The sequence below is a fragment of the Artibeus jamaicensis genome, unplaced genomic scaffold, assembly GCF_021234435.1.
Source record: "Artibeus jamaicensis isolate MK-2021 breed Jamaican fruit bat unplaced genomic scaffold, CSHL_Jam_final contig_466, whole genome shotgun sequence".
Taxonomy (NCBI): Eukaryota; Metazoa; Chordata; class Mammalia; order Chiroptera; family Phyllostomidae; genus Artibeus; species Artibeus jamaicensis.
Window position 1 is genome coordinate 674,031 of NW_026521844.1, and position 20,501 is coordinate 694,531.

The 20,501-nt window shown below is 31.7% G+C and overlaps 1 protein-coding gene across 1 annotated transcript in view; it reads right to left on the bottom strand.

Annotated features, from left to right (window-relative positions):
* The window catches only part of CADM2 (cell adhesion molecule 2), a 344,109-nt gene extending 323,977 nt beyond the window's left edge, over positions 1–20,132 (bottom strand). The window contains exons 1-2 of the mRNA XM_053667234.1: positions 20,108–20,132; positions 19,398–19,424 (exon numbers count right to left, since the gene is read on the bottom strand). Of these exons, the coding sequence (XP_053523209.1) occupies positions 19,398–19,424; positions 20,108–20,132 (52 nt within the window). The remainder of the gene's footprint in view (positions 1–19,397; positions 19,425–20,107) is intronic.
* Between the last annotated feature and the right edge of the window lie 369 nt (positions 20,133–20,501).

Consider the following 20,501-nt stretch of genomic DNA (forward strand, 5'->3'; position numbering starts at 1 on the left):
GGGGGTGCTGGTTGGAGTCAGGGAAAGGGGGAAAATCAGGATGACTGTAATAGCATAATAAAGTATATTTAAAAAAATAGCAATCAGCCCTGGCTGGTGTAGCTCAGTGGATTGAGCATGGGCCTGTGAACCAAAGGATTGCGGTTTGATTCCCAGTCAGGGCACGTGCCTGGAATTCAGGCAAGTTCCCAACAGGGGATGCAGGAGAGGCAACCATACATTGATATTTCTCTCCCTCTCTCCTTCCCTTCCCCTCTAAAGATAAATAAATAAAATCTTTAAAAAATAGCAATCAGCCCATTTCCGAGCATGTTTCCACCCTATTTTTTGTGTTTTCTCTGTAATCCTCATCACCTTCAAATATAACTCTATTATTTCCTATGTTGCTGTTTGTCTCTCCACATTAGATACGGATTCTATAAGGACAAGGATCTTGTTGCTTTCATTGGTTGTATACATCAACCAAACAGAAACACCTGAGACAGAACTTGGCATAAGTAGTTGTCTATTAATTATTTTATAAGTTAATAAATAAGTATAGAGTTTAAGCTATTTAAAATATTGTTTTATTAATATTCCTTTAAAATATATCTTGTGAATTAAAGCATTTCTTTCTTTCTTAAACATACACCTGGCGTGTTTTAGTAAATTATTTTAAATTTCTTTTCAGATAATTTTAATCATTGTTTAAAATGTTTCTACTCTCAAGCTGCCTTGTGCTATTCAGTGTGATTCCAAAGTTTGAGTTTTTGAGAATAAGGCTTGTTGAATATTCCACCAAATACAAGGGAGGCTGTGAATTCCTTTTATACCTGGATCAATAGCCATCTGAATTGGACAGATTAAATTAGCCACAGGCTAGTTTGGAAGCAGGAAGATAGATGGACAGCTTCTGTGAGTTTCTTGCAGTTCTATACAAAGTGTGTGTTAAAGTTTCAATGAGAAAAAGGCACTAAAATACAAAGGTAAACATTCTGCTTTAAAGTGATAGAGACAAATGGCCTTCTACAGCACAGACCTTTTCGGGGATGGTATAGATCATCAGCATTACGTTTTTGTATTGCCTGTGAAAAGGATGTGTGGAGAAAGGCACTACTTGAAATTCAGTTCCAATATCAAGTTGGCTCAAAAGCTGTGCTTCTTAGTAAATCCAACCAAACACACTGACATTTTCAGAGTGCATCTGATACATTTCAATAATTAATTCTTAAGTCAAGAAAGAGTCGAAGAATCAGATGAAGAAGCACAGTGGGCTGAAAAATGCCAGTGGGAAGGAAAAAATCAGCCATAGATAAAACCTTTTCAAGCTGAAAAGAGGTCAGTGGGATACCACTGGGAACAGGGAGGAAGCTTCAGGTTTTTGGGGTTTTTTTATTATTGTTATTTACATAAACCACCCAGAGAGCAATGTAAGCTGCTCAGGCACTAACTTTGCAGAAATTGGTAGACTCAGAAAGAGAAAAATCTAATCATGCAGCAGAAAGAACTAAACCAATGAGGTTCATACATAACAAGCAGTCAGAGGAGAAAAATCTCGGATAAAAAATTCTCTTTTAAAGAAAACAAATTGTGGAACAATGGTGCTGGACAGAAACTCAACTCAAGAACTAAGCCAAAAATTCTCCATTGGAAACTTTCATCTATGTTCTATAGATGGCTTTTTATGTTTGGATGACAAAGTGTCACAGAATTGCCACCTGAAACACTAGAATTTTATTAGTAGTTGAGCATTTTTTTAATGTGGAAAAGATATATTACAGAAAAAATGTTTAGTCAGCTAGTGAGAGAAACTAACATCATTTCAAAGTATCTGTTTTGCAAAACTATTTTTTTGATGTCTTAGGGTATATTTCTGGTCTAAATAATTATTCTTCTATATACTACCAATAAAACTGCAATAAAAATAAAATTTAAAATTTATGTTACTGAGAGCTAATTTAAAAATGCCAATTTAACTTTTTATTATCTATTTCCTAAAAGTTCATCATGTGCTTTTCAGAATGGATAGGCAGATCCAATCAGATCATTAGATTCAGTGACCTATTGAGAGTATTTCCTTACAGTGGCTTTCAGCACAAGGTCTCAGGAAAGATTCCTGCATGCAGAAATATATGTATGCATAACATCTACAGCATGCTTTATTAGGTGAAATTCAGCCTCTAGAGGAAAAAAGAATATTTCTACAGGTAAATGCCTACAACCTGGCCTAAGAACCACTAAATGACACCATCATAGCGCTAGTTGTGATCAATGATCAAAGCCTCTACTAAAGAAAAGAAAATAACAATATGTTTATTTTTAAATTAATGAAAATACCAGTATGGCAGTGTGTGCTCTTATATTCTATAATCCAGTAATAGAAAATTAAAGAGTGTTAGATTCTGCTAGACAAAGCCCTTTCTATTCCCAAGCTGCTGTACCAGTACTTAATATGTAATAGGTAGTCAACTTACTGGAAAAAAAACATATATCTTGTATCCATCAAGTACTTCTAAGGAAGTAATAATTTATAAAAATAAGTGTTTTGAATTTAGAAATTCACTACATGACTATAACTCAAGTGATACAAAATAGTAATTTCCAGGTTTTTTTTTTCTGTGAGCCACAGAAAAGGATGACTTTTTGAGAAAACTAAATCATATGTATTTTAGTTCCCATTTTATTTTTTGAGTGGAACAGCAAAATGTACCGTGTAAATAGGAGTAGTAACAACTACATCTAATATTTTAAATTTCAGCTTGAATAATATAAAGTGGCAGTGGTATAGACAGAGAATTTTCCATATGTGAGATGATTTGTTATTTGGCAAAAAAATAACGAAGTCACTCTATATTTTTTCTCCTGGGGAAAATAAAGTATCTAAGACAGGGGACAAGTGACTTTGCACTAATGCACTTACTAATTATATGGAAAAATTTCAAAACTGTAAGCAGAGAAGCTATTGGCTGAAACTATATCTGTTTATACTGAAATAGAAGATGATGTCTATGTATCTTAGATGCTCAGGACACATGGTTTGAAGAATTTCAATCTCTACTTAGGACTCTATTAATTCCTGTACTAGGACTGGACAAAACTCAGAGAATGATCCAATTAAATCCTACTAATGATACTAGGTATCCCAGGAGGTGGCTATTTGAGGAAAACATATCAATAGAAACATAAAAGTGCCTGTGAATTTGTAGAGAGGGGAAGGAGAACTCTTGACCTGGACATGAATTACTGATGCCTCTTTGAACTATTCAAGGGAAAAGCTGCTAGAACCGGTGAGTACAGAGTTGAGCTCTGAGTATAGAGAATATGATTTGAAACTGAACGTGTATACTAGTATCAGATGTAAAGAATTAACCATATCTGGAGAACTGCAGACATACTACAGAGAGCCAGAAGGGAGTTTGTTCCAAATACTTTGTAATAAGGTAATAGGGACAAATTCCCTTCTAAGAAAACAAACAAACAAACAAACAAACAAACAGTTAATCAAATGGAACCAGGTAATGTTGTAGGAACTTAGGAACTTGAAACTCTTAAATATGGATGTAAATTCTTTTGGTAATTTGAAAAAACAACTAGAGAACCTGGTGGAAAACTACTATACTGATACGGGAAGATTCCTTATATTTGCAGTAAGAAAGAAAGGGTAGAAAGCAAAAAAAGAAGAAAAGAGTGCAATTGGTAATGATAAGTACCAAAGCACAGCAAAAACTAAAGTCTCTCGAATAACAAATCTGCAGTATAGTCAGTATAGATTGACTTAATGTCAATCTATAGTATAGATTGACAGTATAGTCACTATAGATTGATCCGCTTAAGCAGATCATTGGAATCAGTGTCAAAAATGAGTTATCTGATCTCCACATTGTCAGAAAGGGTACGTTATATGTGATCTATTACTGAAGCCATTGGGCCAAATGCTATTACAGCTCTTATTTGGACAATGCATGCAAATAAGGCATACAGATTATTTATTGGAATAGCAAACATTCCATAAAACAAAGTGAGCAGAAATAGAATACTATATCATAGATATCAAAAAGATAGAATGGTTTATAAAGTCCCTTAGAAAATAAAATGCAACTAACTTCATCCATTACAACTAGATTTCAATTAGAATGTGTAATTAATTTCCTTGCTTTAAGTTTTTGACCCTGATATTGATTGTATTTGGCTACTCGTTAACACCTAAAAGTATTATTCATATCAGACATGTTTTGAAGGAAAAAGTAGCTGATTAAGCTAAGCTGTTCACAAGAGTAACAATTAAATGTTTTCACTTACATAATAGAGCACATCTGTTCTTTGCATTTGACTCTCAATAATTAAAAAAAATGTTTTGAAAGCAAACTTCAGTGTCACATGTCACAGAATTTGCTAATTCAAATATTTTAATTCTTATTTTTCTGACACGCCTTTGTTTTGAATTACCAATACTAGATTGTCTTATGAGGTAGCTAATATATATTTTTCATACTTAGACAATTATATTTCCAGTGCTTCTTTTTTTTTGCAGTGCCTCTTACCTGTGACTATAAAAGCAATGCTTTGATAAATTAAAATAGTTTTATTATCTTTCAAAGTAAAAGCATGCTCTGACATGGTGTTCCCCATAATAAATGCAACTTATATTTTATAAGTATTTTAATAATTTTATTGTTATTATATTCACTTCCCAGCCACTTTTTTCCTTTAATATTTTTCTCTTCTTCAATTATATGTTCAAGTTAATTTCAGATCTGCTATTTACATTTGCAAACTACTAATGAGGTTGAGACAGTTGAATGATTTTATAAGAAAATAAATTCTAATTTGTTTAAACCAAACTAACATAAAACATACTTCTGTATATTGATTTCTATACCAGTTTTAAAACTGATAACATGTTTAATATCTTAAAGCTTACAATCCATACTCCAATCTACTTTAAGATGACAGTTTCCTCAAAGGCTACCGAAAACTTGTCAACCACAAAACCAGCCTAACTCTTCCTTCAGTATTGTTTTAGTATGTAAATAGGTACAAAGTTTTAAATTAATAATGCAAACTTTCATTCCATGAAATTACTACAAAGTCAAAAATAAATGTGACAATCTAAGGCAAAATGCTTACTTACTAGAGGTATTTGAAAAAACATAGAGGTATGTTTTTGTAAATATATATAGTCTTTTAAAAATAGGTTCTAAACATATTCATTTTTGCTGCGATGTATAATTTATTTTAAATCATTGAGACATGTCTGTTATAATAATAAATTTGATTTCAAAATGTAGAAATTACTGTTTTTGTCTAGTGTAATGTAAATTTCAATATTTTTGAAATAATCAATAAACAATTGAATGTGAATGAATTGTTTCATTAAATGCATTTCTAATTGTTATATTTTAAATTTATTTTTAGATATATTATCTTATTGATTTTAATATATGCATCATGGTATTAACTATATACATGGCGACTATATTAAATATACATATATTAAATTTCATTCTTATCACTTTACTTCTCTCATAACTGAAATTGTATGCCTTTTGTTCCCCTCTAGCCATTTGGCCCATACCCTTACCCTTTTATGATCTATTCTCTGTATCTATGAACTTGGTTTTCATTTGGTTTGGTTTTATTTGTCTTGTTTTTTTAGATTCAATATATAACTAAAATCATGCTATATTTGTCTTTCTCTGTCTGACTTATTTCGCTCGGCATAATACTCTCAAGATCCATCCATGTTACTGCAAATGGCAGTGTTCTAATTTTTTTCATAGCTGAGTAGCCTTCTGTTATGTATATAGTCACCTCTTCTTTCATCCATCAGTGAACACTTAGGTGGTTTCTATATCTTAGTTATTGTAAATAATGTTTCAATAATCATGGGGGTACATATATCTTTTATAATTCATGTTTTCATATTTTTTTGAAAAATACCCAAGAGTGGAATTGCTGGATCATATGATAGGTTGCTTTCTCATTTTGTTGATGACCTCCTTGCTGTGCAAAGCTTTATATTTTGATATAGTCTCATTTGTTTATTTCTGTATTTGTTGCCTTGCTATTAAAATCAGATTCAAAAATCTTTGCCAAGACTAATGTTAATGAAATCATTGCCTACATTTTCTTCAAAAATTTTTAATGATTTCAGCTCTTAAATTAAAGTCTTTAATCCACTTCAAATGAATTTTTGTTTATGGTATAAGATAACCAGATAATTGTCTAGTTTCATTCTTTCACATTAGGTTGTTCAGTTTTACTAACATCATTTATTGAAGAGACTTCCCCCATTGTATATCCTTCTTTGTGCATGGGTTTACTTCTGGGGTACTCATTTTGTTACACTGATCTAGTTGTCTGTTTTTATTCCAGTACCATACTCTTTTGATTACTATACATTTGTAATATAGTTTGAAATTAGGGAGTATGATGCCTCCAGTTTTGTTCTTTCGTAAATCTTAAATCTGATTTGGCTACTTGAGGTCTTTTGCGGTTTTAGATAAATTTTAGGATTGCTTGTTCTATTTTTTTTAAGTCATTGGGATTTTTATAGGCATTGTATTAACTCTGTAATTGCTTTGGGTAATGCAGACATTTTAACAATATTAATTCTTCCAATCCGCAAACATAGAATATCTTTCCATTTATTTGTGTCTTCTTCATTTTTTTTTAATCAGTGTCTTCTAGCTTTTAGTGTACAGGTCTTTAACCTGTTTGGTTAAATTTATTACCAGTTAGCTCATTCTTTTTGATACGATTATAAATGGGATTGATTTCTTTCTCTTTCTGTAGTTTGTTGTTTGTGAATGGGAAGACAGCTGATTTTTGTAAATTGATTTTGTATCTTGCAAATTTACTAAATTTTTTATTAGTTCTAACAGGTTTTTATGGAGCTTTAGGGTTTTCTATATATAAAATCTTGTCATCCACAAATAGTCACAGTTTTACTTCTTGCTTTCCAATTTGGATGTCTTTTATTTCCTTTCCTTTCCTAATTGCTCTTGCTAGGACATTCAGGGTAACATTTTGAATAAAAGTGGCAAAAGTAAGTATCTTTATCTTATTCCTAATTTTAGAGGAAAAAAACTTTTAACTTTTCACTGTTGAGTGGCTAGATTTTAGAATAGAACAATTGCAGTTTATAAGAAGTGCAGTGGGTGTTTTTTGTTTTTGTTCTTTTTTTTTTTTTTTTAGTATTTCTCATAAGGCTGTGAGTATATGAATTTACTTCTTTTATTTTAAGGGAAATAACCAAAACTTTTTTAAACTTAGGTTCTACCAACTTGTCTGCTTTACTTAATTTTTTTTTTTTTACAAAGAGAGAAGTGAGGTGAATTATGGTGATTGAAATAGCTATAGAAGAAATACTTACTAAACACTATTTTCTACTATAATATAGAATTAAATTATGCTGAAATGACCATGCCAGATATATTAAATAATGTTTGAAGTTGAAAAATCTCAAGGTATTTATTAATACTTCCCAAAAGGATATAATGAGTTTTAAAATCTATCATCTATCTATTGATCCATCTATCAAGTTATCTCTATCTATTGCTATATTTAATATAGAAATATAAATAATATCCATGGTTTCATAATTATATTTTGAAATCTAAATCTAAATCTAAATGTATCCCCGAGTTTTATAGAGAAGAAATATTTCAATCATAAAGAGTATTTTTTTTTATTTTCAGAGGAGCAAATTTAAAGTTTTCAATGAGGCAAACATTAGATTGAATAAAAACATCTATTTATACATCTAGGGGAAGTTGTATGCTGATTTATGCAGACATTAGCTTCCTCTTTTCCAGTTTTCATTTTAATGTGCTATCAGTAAGTAGTTGCACCTGCCATTGTGAAAATATATTATCGTGATTCCTAAACTCTATGAGATCTAATAGTATTTCCCAAGATCACTTCTGGCTAAAGTGGAAGATGACTCTTCTTGAATTATTTGTTAACTGTTCAAGTTAAATAGTATTCCTGAATTGTATCTAGACCAAGTGTTTACTGAAAAAAACCTAATGCTCAATAGATGACTACCCTATCTTGGAAAAAAACAGATTACCAGGAAACAATTTTGAATCCTATTCTGCCAATACGTGTGTTCTATTTGGCCAAAATAGCAAAACAAAAAAAGTAGTTAAATTAATGAACCATTTGAAGCTTATTCCATATACAATTATTACTGCTTTGATGTCACTAAAATAATGTCATTGTGAATTAGACAAGAATCAAATGTCTAAGTAACTTTTAATTTGTGGTGTTTAAAATAGAACCAGCAAAAATATATAATTAAGATTTGCAGGGTTTTGTTTTTTAAAATATTTTATTCATTTATCTTTAGAGGGGAAGGGAAGGAGAGAGGGAGAGAAATATCAATGTATGGTTTCCTCTCATGTGTTCCCCACTGGGAACTGACCTGCAACCCAGGCATGTGCTCGACTGGGAATCAAACCACCATCCCTTAGCTCACAGGCCCATACTCAATCCACTGAGCCATACCAGCTGGGAAAGATTTGCAGGTTTTTATGACTTTTAGCATGCTATTCTTGAAAAGGGCTTTAAAGAAACATAGCTTTTTTCTCCCTAAATTATTTAAATATGTGACACTTTTCAATAAGAATATCAATAATATAAGTAAGAACTATTTACGGCAAGACAATGTATCTAATATTTTTCCTGGAATGCAATTTGCAATGTGTCCTTCACTTTTGCTTCTGTTCCACAGCACAACATAGACATACTGTTTTTGTAAGCTAACACATGGACAAGATAGAACTGCCATTCTAGTTTTCTGAGTTTGGGGCTGCCGTTTTGATGAGAATGAATATGAAGAATAATAAAATATTTAAAATCATTTATAGATATTTAGCGGCAATTATTTATTTTATGTTTTTTTCTGGTGTTTTTTACTGTATGTTTGTGAGAATTTCCTATTCTCTTGAATCTGTCTATGTCTTCCTGATATTACTTACCACCAGTCATCTAGGCCAACCTACCAGTATTTCTTTCTGGACTACTGCAATTTTCCAGTAAATTTAACTTATCTCTTTGTCACCCATAGTAATCTTACTCAGGAACATTCAGCAATCTCCTTCAAAGTAGAATGTGATAATACCCCACCATCTCTTTACTTAAATATTTATTCCCCTTTAAAGCCCCTTACTACTTCACATTGTTCTTAGAATTTAAGAAAAAAAACTGTAGCAAAACCTTCAAGGCACTGTGTAAGATATTACACTTAGCAAACTAAAGATTTCACCAATAAACTGTTAGAAATAATAAATGATTTCTGTAAAGTTATAGAGCACAAAATCAATATAAAAAATCAGTTGCCTTTTTTTATACCAACAAATGTCAGAAGGAGAAATTAAGAAAACAGTCATATTTACCATTATATCCAAAGGAATAAAATCCTTATAAACAAATTTAACCGAGGAGGTGCAATATCAATACAACGAAAACTGTAAGATATTGATTCAAAAAACTGAAAAGAACGTACAAAAGTGAAAATGTATTCCATGTTCATGGATTGGAATAATTAATATTGTTAAAATGTCCGTATTACTCAAAGTAATCTACATATTCACTACAATTTTTGAGAAAATTTCTATGGCATTTTTTCTAAGAAATAGAACAAAAAATCCTAAAATGTGTATGATACCACATAATTCTGATGGCCTGCAGTCTTGAGAAAAAAAAAAAAGCTAGAAACCTCACACTTCCTTATTTCAAACTATATTACAAAATTATAGTAATCAAAGGAGTATAGTATTGGCATGAAGAAAGACACCTCGATGAACATAACAGAGCAGAAACCCTATGGTTATGCAAATATGATCAATTAATTTTCAATAAAACATCTAAGAAAGGGAAAATACTGTTTCTTCAATAATCATTAATTAGAAAACTGGAAAGTCACATGAAAGGAATGAAATTTTCTTACACCATATACAAAAATCAGCTCAAAGGGATTAAAGACTTGAACATAAGTTCTGAAACAATAAAACTCCTAAAAGAAGCCATAGACTGTAATTTCCTTGACATTGGTCCTTGCAACAACTTGGATATGATACCTACTCTCATTTTCTCCCTGACTGTCATTGATTTCTCTACAGGAACTACACTGGCTTTTTTTTAGTCCCCTACCTCTACTCCCTTGATTCGTGAAGTTCTTCCCTTTTTTCTTTGACGACTTAGTTCTGACTATATAAGCTCTGTCATGCCAATCACTTCCTCCAAGAAGTCTTTCTCATAGTTTTTTCTGACTAAAATAAATTTTCCTAAAATCAGAACTCACTGTACTATTTTGCTGTTGTTTCACAGTAGCAAATTTACATTCTTACAGGTGAATATTTGATTAATCTTTAGATTTTTTTCTAAATGGCAATTATGTTTTTCCATAGTTACACATTGCTACATCTAATAGTAAATGCTCAGTTCTTATTAAGAGCATTTAACTCAGTTGAATACCATTTACTTTTTAAAAACACTTTCTTCACCTATTTTTTATTCTTCTCTGATTCCTTTGTATTTTATAATGTGTTTGATCTTTTTACCTTCACATAACTGAGAACTCAGCGCTGTTTTTTTTTATTTATTCTCTAACTACACACATACCTTAGATGAGCTCATCCATTCTCACAGCTTTAATGTATTGTACTGTCAGTTGACAATGATTTCCAGACTGTTTATCTACAGTGTAGAACTTTCTCATGAACTTTATATTCATACACAACTTCTACTTGTCATCTGCACTTTTGATAGTATTTCTAACTTCACATATTTAAAATTAAACTTTAATTATTATACCCTTTTACTTCAAAAGTCTTCTCCATCTTATAACTGTAACTTTGTTTTACACTTCTTCAGACAAGAACAAAAACAAGAAATAAAACTTTAAAGTCATTCACACTTCATTCTTTATGTTATGTCTCACTTCCAGCAAGCGAATTTGAGTAGGTGTATTTCAAAAGACCACTTCTCACCACATTCACTGCTACAGCTCTACTCCTACCACCATCATCTGTCCCATTTTTTCTTTGAAAAGAAGAAAAATGTTTCTTTTCAACATTTCTCACTGTAGTTTATTGTCACCAGGGCATCCAGACAGATCCTGCTAAAGCTAAATTAGAATTTTTCTCTTCTCTCAGTTTTCCAGGTTTTTTTTGTCTTGATTGGGGCAAAACAAAATTCCTTATATGACTCAGGTCCTAAATACTTCTATGATCTTCTCTCTTATCTTTTCCTAGGCTCAGGCTTTTCTCACATAGGGCTGTTCAATGTCCCTTAAATAAACTGTGCTTTAACTACCATTTAGTCCTTCACTCTTGCTGATTCCTCTTCTTGGAATGCTTCTCCAAGACATCCACATGACTTGCTTCCTCATCATTGATTTCTTCCTCAATTATTTACTTTTTCTCATCTTCTTGTTCAAAACTAGAACCACCTCCCTTTTTTACTGCGTTCAAGAATTCCTACCTCACTCCTCTGCTTTATTTTTTCTTTATAATGCCCATCACATTATGACACATTAGTGTATAACCATATTATTTTACTAATGTATCATAAGGTCTGTACGGAAAAAGTCCAGCTACTGTTGATATAGCAAGAACTGTTTGCATGGCTTCAGTGTAACATGGCAGCTGAGAAAAGTGAACTGGAATGTGCATGCATGAACAAAGATAAAGTCACTGTACAAGTCTGTGGGCAGTAGTTGTCATTGAGTGAGCACGTGTACTGTGTAGCCATTGCATTCAAAGTGACTGAGCAAGTAGAGCAGTGAACCTGCATCAAATTTTGCATTAAGCTTAAACATTCCTCCTTGGAAACTATTCAAATGATTCAGAAAACCACAGCTATGGGCAACTGGTGATTGGCAGCTTCATCACAACAATGTGGAGCTCCTGTGTCACATCTCATTCAGAGATTTTTTGGTGAAACATCAAATCACCTAGGTGACTCAGTCCCCCTACAGCCCAGATTTGGTGTCCTGCAACTCTTGTTTATTCCCAAAACTAAAATCATCTTTGAAAGTGAAGATATTTCAGACCATCAATGAAATTCAGGAAAACATGATGGGACAGCTGATGGTGACTGGGAGAACTGTGTGATGTCCCAAGGTGCCTACTTTGAAGGGGACTGAGGCATCATTTTCCTATGTACAATGTTTCTTGTATCTTGTATCTTCTTCAATAAATGTTTCTATTTTTTGTATTACATGGCTGGATACATTCTGGAAAGATCTATTTGCAGCAATGCTGATGATGTTGGCAGAGGGATAAATGAATGAATAAGTGAAAGCCCCATAAAGTTTATATATATATATATATATATATATACACTCCTCATTTGAACTTAACACATCTCAGTTAAGTTCAAATAAAAAACTTATTTTTACTCCCTTCTCAAGGATGTTCAGTAAAAAGAACATAAAAGGGATATTATTATTACAAAGTATTTCCATGTACATGGACCATTGGTGAGGATGCAGAATACTGGCCACATTTTATTTATTACTGAATATGAAGTTTCTGGCTCTGTGATTATGACATTTACTTAATAGCTATTTATCTTTGGATACTCTTTCAATTGTTATAGTTTCATGAGGTCACTGATACTGATATTTTCATCCCTGTTCACTGATGTGAAGACTGAAGAGCAAGTAAGTGGTAAAGTAAAAACTAGAATCCAAGTACTCTGATAATCTTTACCAAAACTTATAACAATACAATTAGTTCATGGTAAATATCTTATAGGATGATGTCAGGTTAAAGGATTTTGTTCCACTGAAAGTATATACCTAAAACTACATCTGAATTAAAATATAAAATAGGATTTATTTTTAGTCTAATGTAACTGTCAGCCTTAGAGCATTTGATCGGACAATGTCCAACTGTTACACATTGACCACTGTATTTCTCATTATTAGAGAACTTTTCTATTTGAAAACCTGTAAGAAACCACAAACCTTGGGATTTTAATTATAGACTTTCTAAACCCCAACTCAGCAGCTGTAGAATAAGCAAATACCAGTTTTCCTAACATAATAGAATGACATGAACCAACTGAATCAGTTGAGTCCCAGAAGATTATGCTTTTTGTTTGAGATGTGTTTAGATAGAATAAAAAGTATTATAATAACTTATTTACAATAGAAATTAGAATATAAACTTCAGGTAGCAACACTTAAACTAATTCTTAATTGCAGTACAAAGTTTATTCTTTGGGTGGCAAGTGTATTATGTTTATCCACATGTCCACAGGCATGCTAAAGCCTGTATTTACATTTCAAAAAAGATAGAGAGAAAAATGCAGTTCCATTCCATCAAGTGGAAATTAATATTCTTTTAGATTTGCACATGGAGTATCTAGAGGGGTCTTTTCATCCTGTCCCACACTAGTTTGTATTGTGCAACATTAAGGGAGACAGTTATACAATAGTAAATAAAGAAATACTCCATAGAGCCAGTGCATGGCAACACTGCAGTATGGTGAAAAATGAAAAACAGACTCCACATCAAATGAAGCTGCAGTTTAAAAACAACTAAAATTATGAATATTTTGACCTACTGAATTATCTTATAAAATTTTCATAAACACACATTTTAACCCTGCTAATCTCTTCTGAGTTCAGCATTTCACATTAATTATGCCCAAAGCTCCTTGAGACAATTAGTCATTTTATTGAGAAACTAGAAACTTCCACACTTTCCCAAGGGATTAAGTGAAGATAACATAAGGTTAATGGATGAAAGACCTGAAAGAGAAAGAAAAATAGAGAAAGAGAGAGAGAGAGAAGCAAAGGGAGGAAGGAAGGAAAACAAGTCTACTGAGAGAATATTTTTTATCAACAATACATCCAACGTGGTAGGTCCAAATTATTTGTTTCTGATAAATCATTATCATACTTGACTCCCATTTCCAACTCCAGTTCTACCTGGGTGGATGAGGCATAGGTAAATGCATTTAAACAAATAAGATTTAGGTGAATGGTATTAATTAATCTGGTATCTTTAAAGATTTTAATAGATTAAAAGCTTGAACTCAGGAGTAATATGTCTGATTTAAAATTGTTGCCTTACTCGATTTGAGAACTTAAAAAAATTTCTTTACCCTTTGCTTTATTTTTCCTCATTTTCTAAAAATGACAATAATAGTATCTATCTCAAAGTTTTCGGTGAGGATTAAATTAGAAAACATATAATGTTAAGTGTAATGCCTATCACATAGTAAACATTCAAGAAGTATTATCTGTTATAATAATTTTTGTTATCTACTCTTTTAAACGTTAGAAAAAGGCTATAGTGATAAATTGTGTCTTTAAAAATAATATTGCACTGTCATATACAGCAATATCTTTGGTATTTTTCCGAGAGAAGGGAGAAGGAGAAGGTGGATTAAGAAAACAATCTCAGCACTGCCGTCTGGAGCCCTTACGCAGGGGTGTCCAACCTTTTAGCATTTCTGTAACACACTGGAAGAAGAGTTATTTTGGCCTCCCATTAAATACACAAACACTAATGAAACCATAAAAAGTCTCATAATGTTTTAAGTAAATTTACGATTTTGTGTTGGGCTTCATTCATGGCCATCCTGGGCTGCATGTGGCCAAGGGTTGGACACCCCTGCTAGTGAATAGAAACACATATTTTTAAATTCTCTGACACACTTCTAACATTCTCAATGTATTTTCTTATATCAGCCTTTCCTTGAATTGCATGGGACAAATAAACCTAAGATTCAATAACAGTTTCTTGATGAGTTATTTTTGATGAAGGTTTTGTAGCTATTTTGCAAGAGTTTGAATAACACCTTGCACTTTTTAAACTGAAATCTAAACACAGCTTCAACAAAAGGAATTAAGTCATATATTCAAAAGAAATTAACATATAACTTTGTTCCTCAATGTCTTCACAGAGACAAGTTACTTTTACACTTTAAGTATTATATAAATATTTCTATGACATACTTTTCTTAATGTTTTTATTTTTCTTCTAACACTGGGTTGAAATTCTTTAATGATATCATTTATACACTTAGGTTTTTAATATTTAAGTATAAAGAAATAAAATATGTATATCTGGTAAAACATACACATATTTTATATATTTATAATGATTATAAACATAAAAGAATCATGAACATGAAATATTGCTGATAGTTTTAGTTTGGGGGTTTGTTTTTTACTTCATTTTTTAAAAAATTTGTTTTTTTCACAGACATTTAAATAATAGTAATAATAATAATAAGTAAAATTTGAGAGTTTATGTCTTTTCTTAGTTTAATTTATTTTATGAAATAAATAGAAAAACCACTATTTGACCTATGTCTGTGAGAATACAAAATAGAAGTTTTTAATATATATATAATGCATACAAACTGAAATATAGGTGCCTCAGGTAAGATAACACTCTCAGAATAGTTTGAATTAAAGTCTCCATTTTAACATCTTAAGGGCCTTTCAATTTACCCCCAAGGTGTTAAATATGGTAGCAGAATGGGGACACTAAGTGTCACATTTTGGTTGACTGGCTGACTTTTCATATTTACACCAGAAGTGATGATTTATTTAACAATATTACATATGACTATTACTTAAATCCATTAAGTTGAAATACCAATTTTCTTCTCTAAACCACATATATAATTCAATTTAGATTGCTCTGCTCTTTTAATTCTCATGCAAAATCGAAATAATTATGTTAATTTATATTTGAGCACTGAATGATGATTACATGATTGAATGTAATTGCTGGTGATCTAGAAATGGCATAAAATTTATTCTCACACTAGTTGCCAAATTTTGAATTAAAAAAATCCTAAAAAGCAGATTAAATACTAAAAATATACTTACAGATTAAAATTACTTAGGCATTTTATAAGATTTTAGGACAGTAGTCATTAAGATACATTTAATCTATGTTTTTAAGTTTATAATAAAATGAAATAAAATTACTTTATACAGAATATTTAAAATTACTTTAAGGCGCCTTTTTGTCTATCTCTAAATGGCAAAGCATTGATGATCTTCATTAAAATTGACTGTGATATATGAATATAGAATAAATTATGGAGTACTGAGAATTGGAACAGAAGACAAGTTAGGAAATTCAGGCAAACTCTGAGAAAGTCATTCGAAGAAAAGTATTCTATGCAAAAGCTACCATTCCCATAGTAAAAATTAGAGTATGAGTAAGATAATTTTATCCCCCTAGAAGGAGGACAATTTAATTAAGTGTAACAAAACTGATTCCTCATCTCTCCTCCTTCTTGCTCCTTTCCATTTTTTCTGTCTTTCCCCATTCCCAGTTCTGGGCTTTCAGGGAAGGAATTTGATCAATCTTTTGTTTTACTTGTCAACAATGGTAATAAAGGTTGGTTGTAGATGCACATTCATCCAGAAAGTGGCTGCTTTCTTTATTCTGTAGGAAGTAAAGTTCATCTCTTAAAGAGGATGTGGAGAGCTGGACCAACACCATGATAAGCGATCTCTTCGGGAATCAAATACAACCTGAATGAAACCTATATTCCAGAACAAGATATAACAGGAGACAAGATGAGGCAAAGAGGAGTTAAAAAGCAATAATTTCTGCATGGACACACTAAAACCAAGAGAAGTAGAAAATCAAAAGAAAAAATATATATATTCTGCAAAGCAAAATGAGTAATATGAAGACTGGGAAACCACCATTGGATCTGACCATTGAAAAATAATTGGTAATCTTCAATGACAGCTTCTGCATAGATCAGAAAAGTATTAGCTGTTTAATGATTTGATGAATTCAGTCCTATTTATAATTTTCTCTCAGAAATTGGTATAATAATCAATATTTTAAAAAGAAGAGGGAAAACGGGTGATTTCCTATGATATTACTAATAATTGCAGACTCCTAATATAATCTCTTTTAATCTAAGTATCTATAGGTTGTTTTAAGAGTCTATTTAAAATTGTTATTGAGACATTAATGTCAAATCTAAGGTTTCTGGAACATAATTCTTAAAACAAAATATGAGGACATATTCTCATCTCCAATATTCTAGGGGCTCCCCACGTTTGGATGACTACATAGGGTTACTTGAATGAGATAGGATTCTCTTTAAAACTTCCCCTGTTTTTCCCTGGAATATACTTTGTTTGGGCCAGGAAATGAATTATTTTTAAGCAACCATCTGCTCTTACATTATCCTGGCTTTATTTTTCTCTTACCCACATTTTTTTTTGTTTGTTTAAAGACCATTTTCCTTGACATGGGGATGGTACAACAAAAACATTGGGCATTTCTGTTCTCTCTTTATAATATACGCTGGTCTCAATTATTAAAAACAAAATTTTCAATTTCTATTTGAGGTACAGTTTATGTTATAAGTATAATTTCTTATCTCCATAAGACCTTATATATGCAAACAGGGTAATCAGAATAAATAAAACCCCTGCAGGCTTATACACAATTGGAGAAAGAAGATTCGAATGAAATGAATAGGTGTGTGTGTAGGAGAGCAGGGATGGTGATGTGGAAAGCAGTAAATCGGTCACAGATACATGTGCAAAGTATTTTGTAAAATCCTAACCAACTGGGTTTTTGGCATGACTTCACAGACACCTGTAATATATTTTATTGCTATAATTCTGCAATGGTAAATTAGTTTCCTCTACTTTGTACTGTATAACCTGTGTTTTACAATTTGAATTATTGTCCATTATTTTTAAGAACTATTGAGTGATCATAAATTTGATTATTACAAGAGGTTTTATGTAATCATATGTGGTAATGGCTCACCATCAGTCCATTGACTATTACATTTGTCAAATTCATTTCCCTCCACTTTCATGAAAACACAGGGTTTCACTCAAAACCTCTCTTTACTACACTGAAATAAACTAAATTTATTCTACTTCTATACCTTTAGTTATGCTTTTGAGTTACATTTTCTAGGTACTATATTTTTCTGCATGTTACCTAACATTCAAGAATCAGTTTAAGCCTCACCTCCCACTTAAACCATTCTCTAAGGAGGACTCCAATCTCAATAATTCTATCACATTTATGAAAACCACATATTACGCCAGATGTGGAGGAAACCACAAAGGGTAACCACAAATTTGCTATTTGTCCTTCAGTCCTTTATAGCTTTAGTGTTCTATGAAATAAGTATATTGCTAGAAAAATGGTATTTGCACAGTAAGTGCTTAGCCTTATAAATAGGGAGCAGTTAACACTTTTAAGATGACTCCCTCGCAGTGTTAAAACTAGTTGTAAAAACACAACTTGGGGGAGGGCAGGGTTGGAGGGAAAGGGATAATAGAGAGGATTGGCCTTGGGGTAAATCTGAATATTAGAAGTAAAGAAAATGACAAAACCATCTCGTCATTCCTTCTGGCCACACAGAGGAAGATATTAGATATCCGGATACTAAATGAAGAAGAGTCAGAGAATTCTCAATAAAGAACAGGCAGATTGGTGAGAAGCCAAAGGAAACTGGCATTGATTAAAATGCTACAGGAAACCTACTAGTTGTTTCATACATTTTACCTAACTCAGCCCCCATCACAGTCTTTGGAAGAGTTTATTGTTATTCACACTCTGTAAATGAGGAAACTGAAGACTGTATATGTGTGTGTGTGTGTATGTCTATATGTTATATATATGACTAATAAGGTACTTGCAGTTTTGCTGCATAAAAATAAATGAAAAAAAGAAAAATATATGTTTGGTTTATAAAGAGAAAATATTCAATTTATACATTGTTTTAGAGAGTAGGGAATAAACACAGAAACTATAAACCTATGACACGGTATCATACGTATATTAGGATTCTTTCAAAATGAGAAAGACTGACACATCAAGCCAAAAGTCTTTTTTTTGTTTGTTTGTTTCAGGGAGACAATCTAGCATTAGACAAGTACATCCTCCCTTGTGAAAATATATTTTTAGAATTCTAGCAAATGCAAGCTTAATGCAACTGGGAAATGGAAGAAATGTCATAAATAGAAACACACAGTTTATAATATTCATTTTTAAAGCATAACATTTTCTCTTCACATAATTCTATGAAGGCTGTTCAATTCAGACATATTCTATCAGTCTTATTTTAAACTGTGTTTTTTCCATTTTACAGTTTTACCCCCACTGAAATAAACAGGTCAAAGGGCAAAATGTAAATGCACAGAAGCCATTTAACAAAGTGCAAAATAAAACAAACAAAAAAATAAACCTCATGAACAATCATACAGACACAAACACATATCACAAATTGAATAATTGAAATAATATATATTTGTATTTGTAAAAGTTTGTGACTAATATTTATATACTGAACTAATATTATCCCAAAAGTGTTGGTGCCATCATTTAAGTGCCTTAGAACACTGAGCAGAAAAAATGAATCATGCAAAATGGACAGCTCACCTTTAACTTTATTTTTTGAAGCAGCCGCTGTTCCAAGGAAGGATTGCACAAGAAGAAGAGAACAAGGATATTAGATGTTAGATAAAGTCTCTAATAAGAAAAAGAGATATGTTAGTACTGTTAGCTAAAGTCTAAAAAGATATGTTTATTATTATATGATCAAAACACTTTAGATGAATAGGACCTTATAACAAAGAAAATGACAATTAGTTCTATTCTATTAGCATATGATTAAACTTCTTTAATAGAAAAGAATAAACTAGATGGGAACCACACAATGCAAATTCCAAAAACCATAGTCATAATTCCTTTAAGGACTGTAAATATTTCTTTCTCTATTTTCTTTTTAACTCTGAACTTTAGATAACATTTCAATTAAAGAAATAATATATATATAGTTTAAAATACATTTCAGATTATTTAAGTATTAAAATATAGTATTTTTTATTTGAACAAATGATATTTGAACAAATGATAACAAGCCACTTGCATTTATTGTGCATTTACTAAATGCCAGAGACTGAGGTTGAACCCCTTCCACACATCTTCCACTGAATGGGGATAGCCTCAAGGAGTAACTCTTGTTATTGTTTCACAAACGTGGAAACTGGGAGTCAAATTACTTGCTGACTATGATACAAAAACAAAAACAAAGCTGAAAAAAAATTTGGAATTTGATTCTAGGTATAATTAACTTCAAAAATTCTTACACTTTTGCAGCGGTGTCAAACTCATTTTCAAACCTGGGGCCGCATCAGGTTTATGGCTGCTTTCAAAAGGGCCAAATGTAATTTTAGGACTGTATAAATGTAACTACTCCTTAACTGTTAAGGAGTTGAAATTACTTTGGACCCTTTAAAGGCAATCTCGATGGCGATGTGGCCCCTGGTGAAAATGAGTTTGACACCCCTGCACAATTGTGATTTAAGGCACTGATTCAATCAACTAACTTGCAAACATCAGGTCTATGAAGCCAAATCAAAACCAGTTGATTTGTTAAACTCCAGCTATTTGGTATTTGGTTGACCACATAGCTATGAAACCAGAAAACTCCATTACTTTAAATGGCTTTATTACCATTATGAAGCAGATAATTAAGCTTAT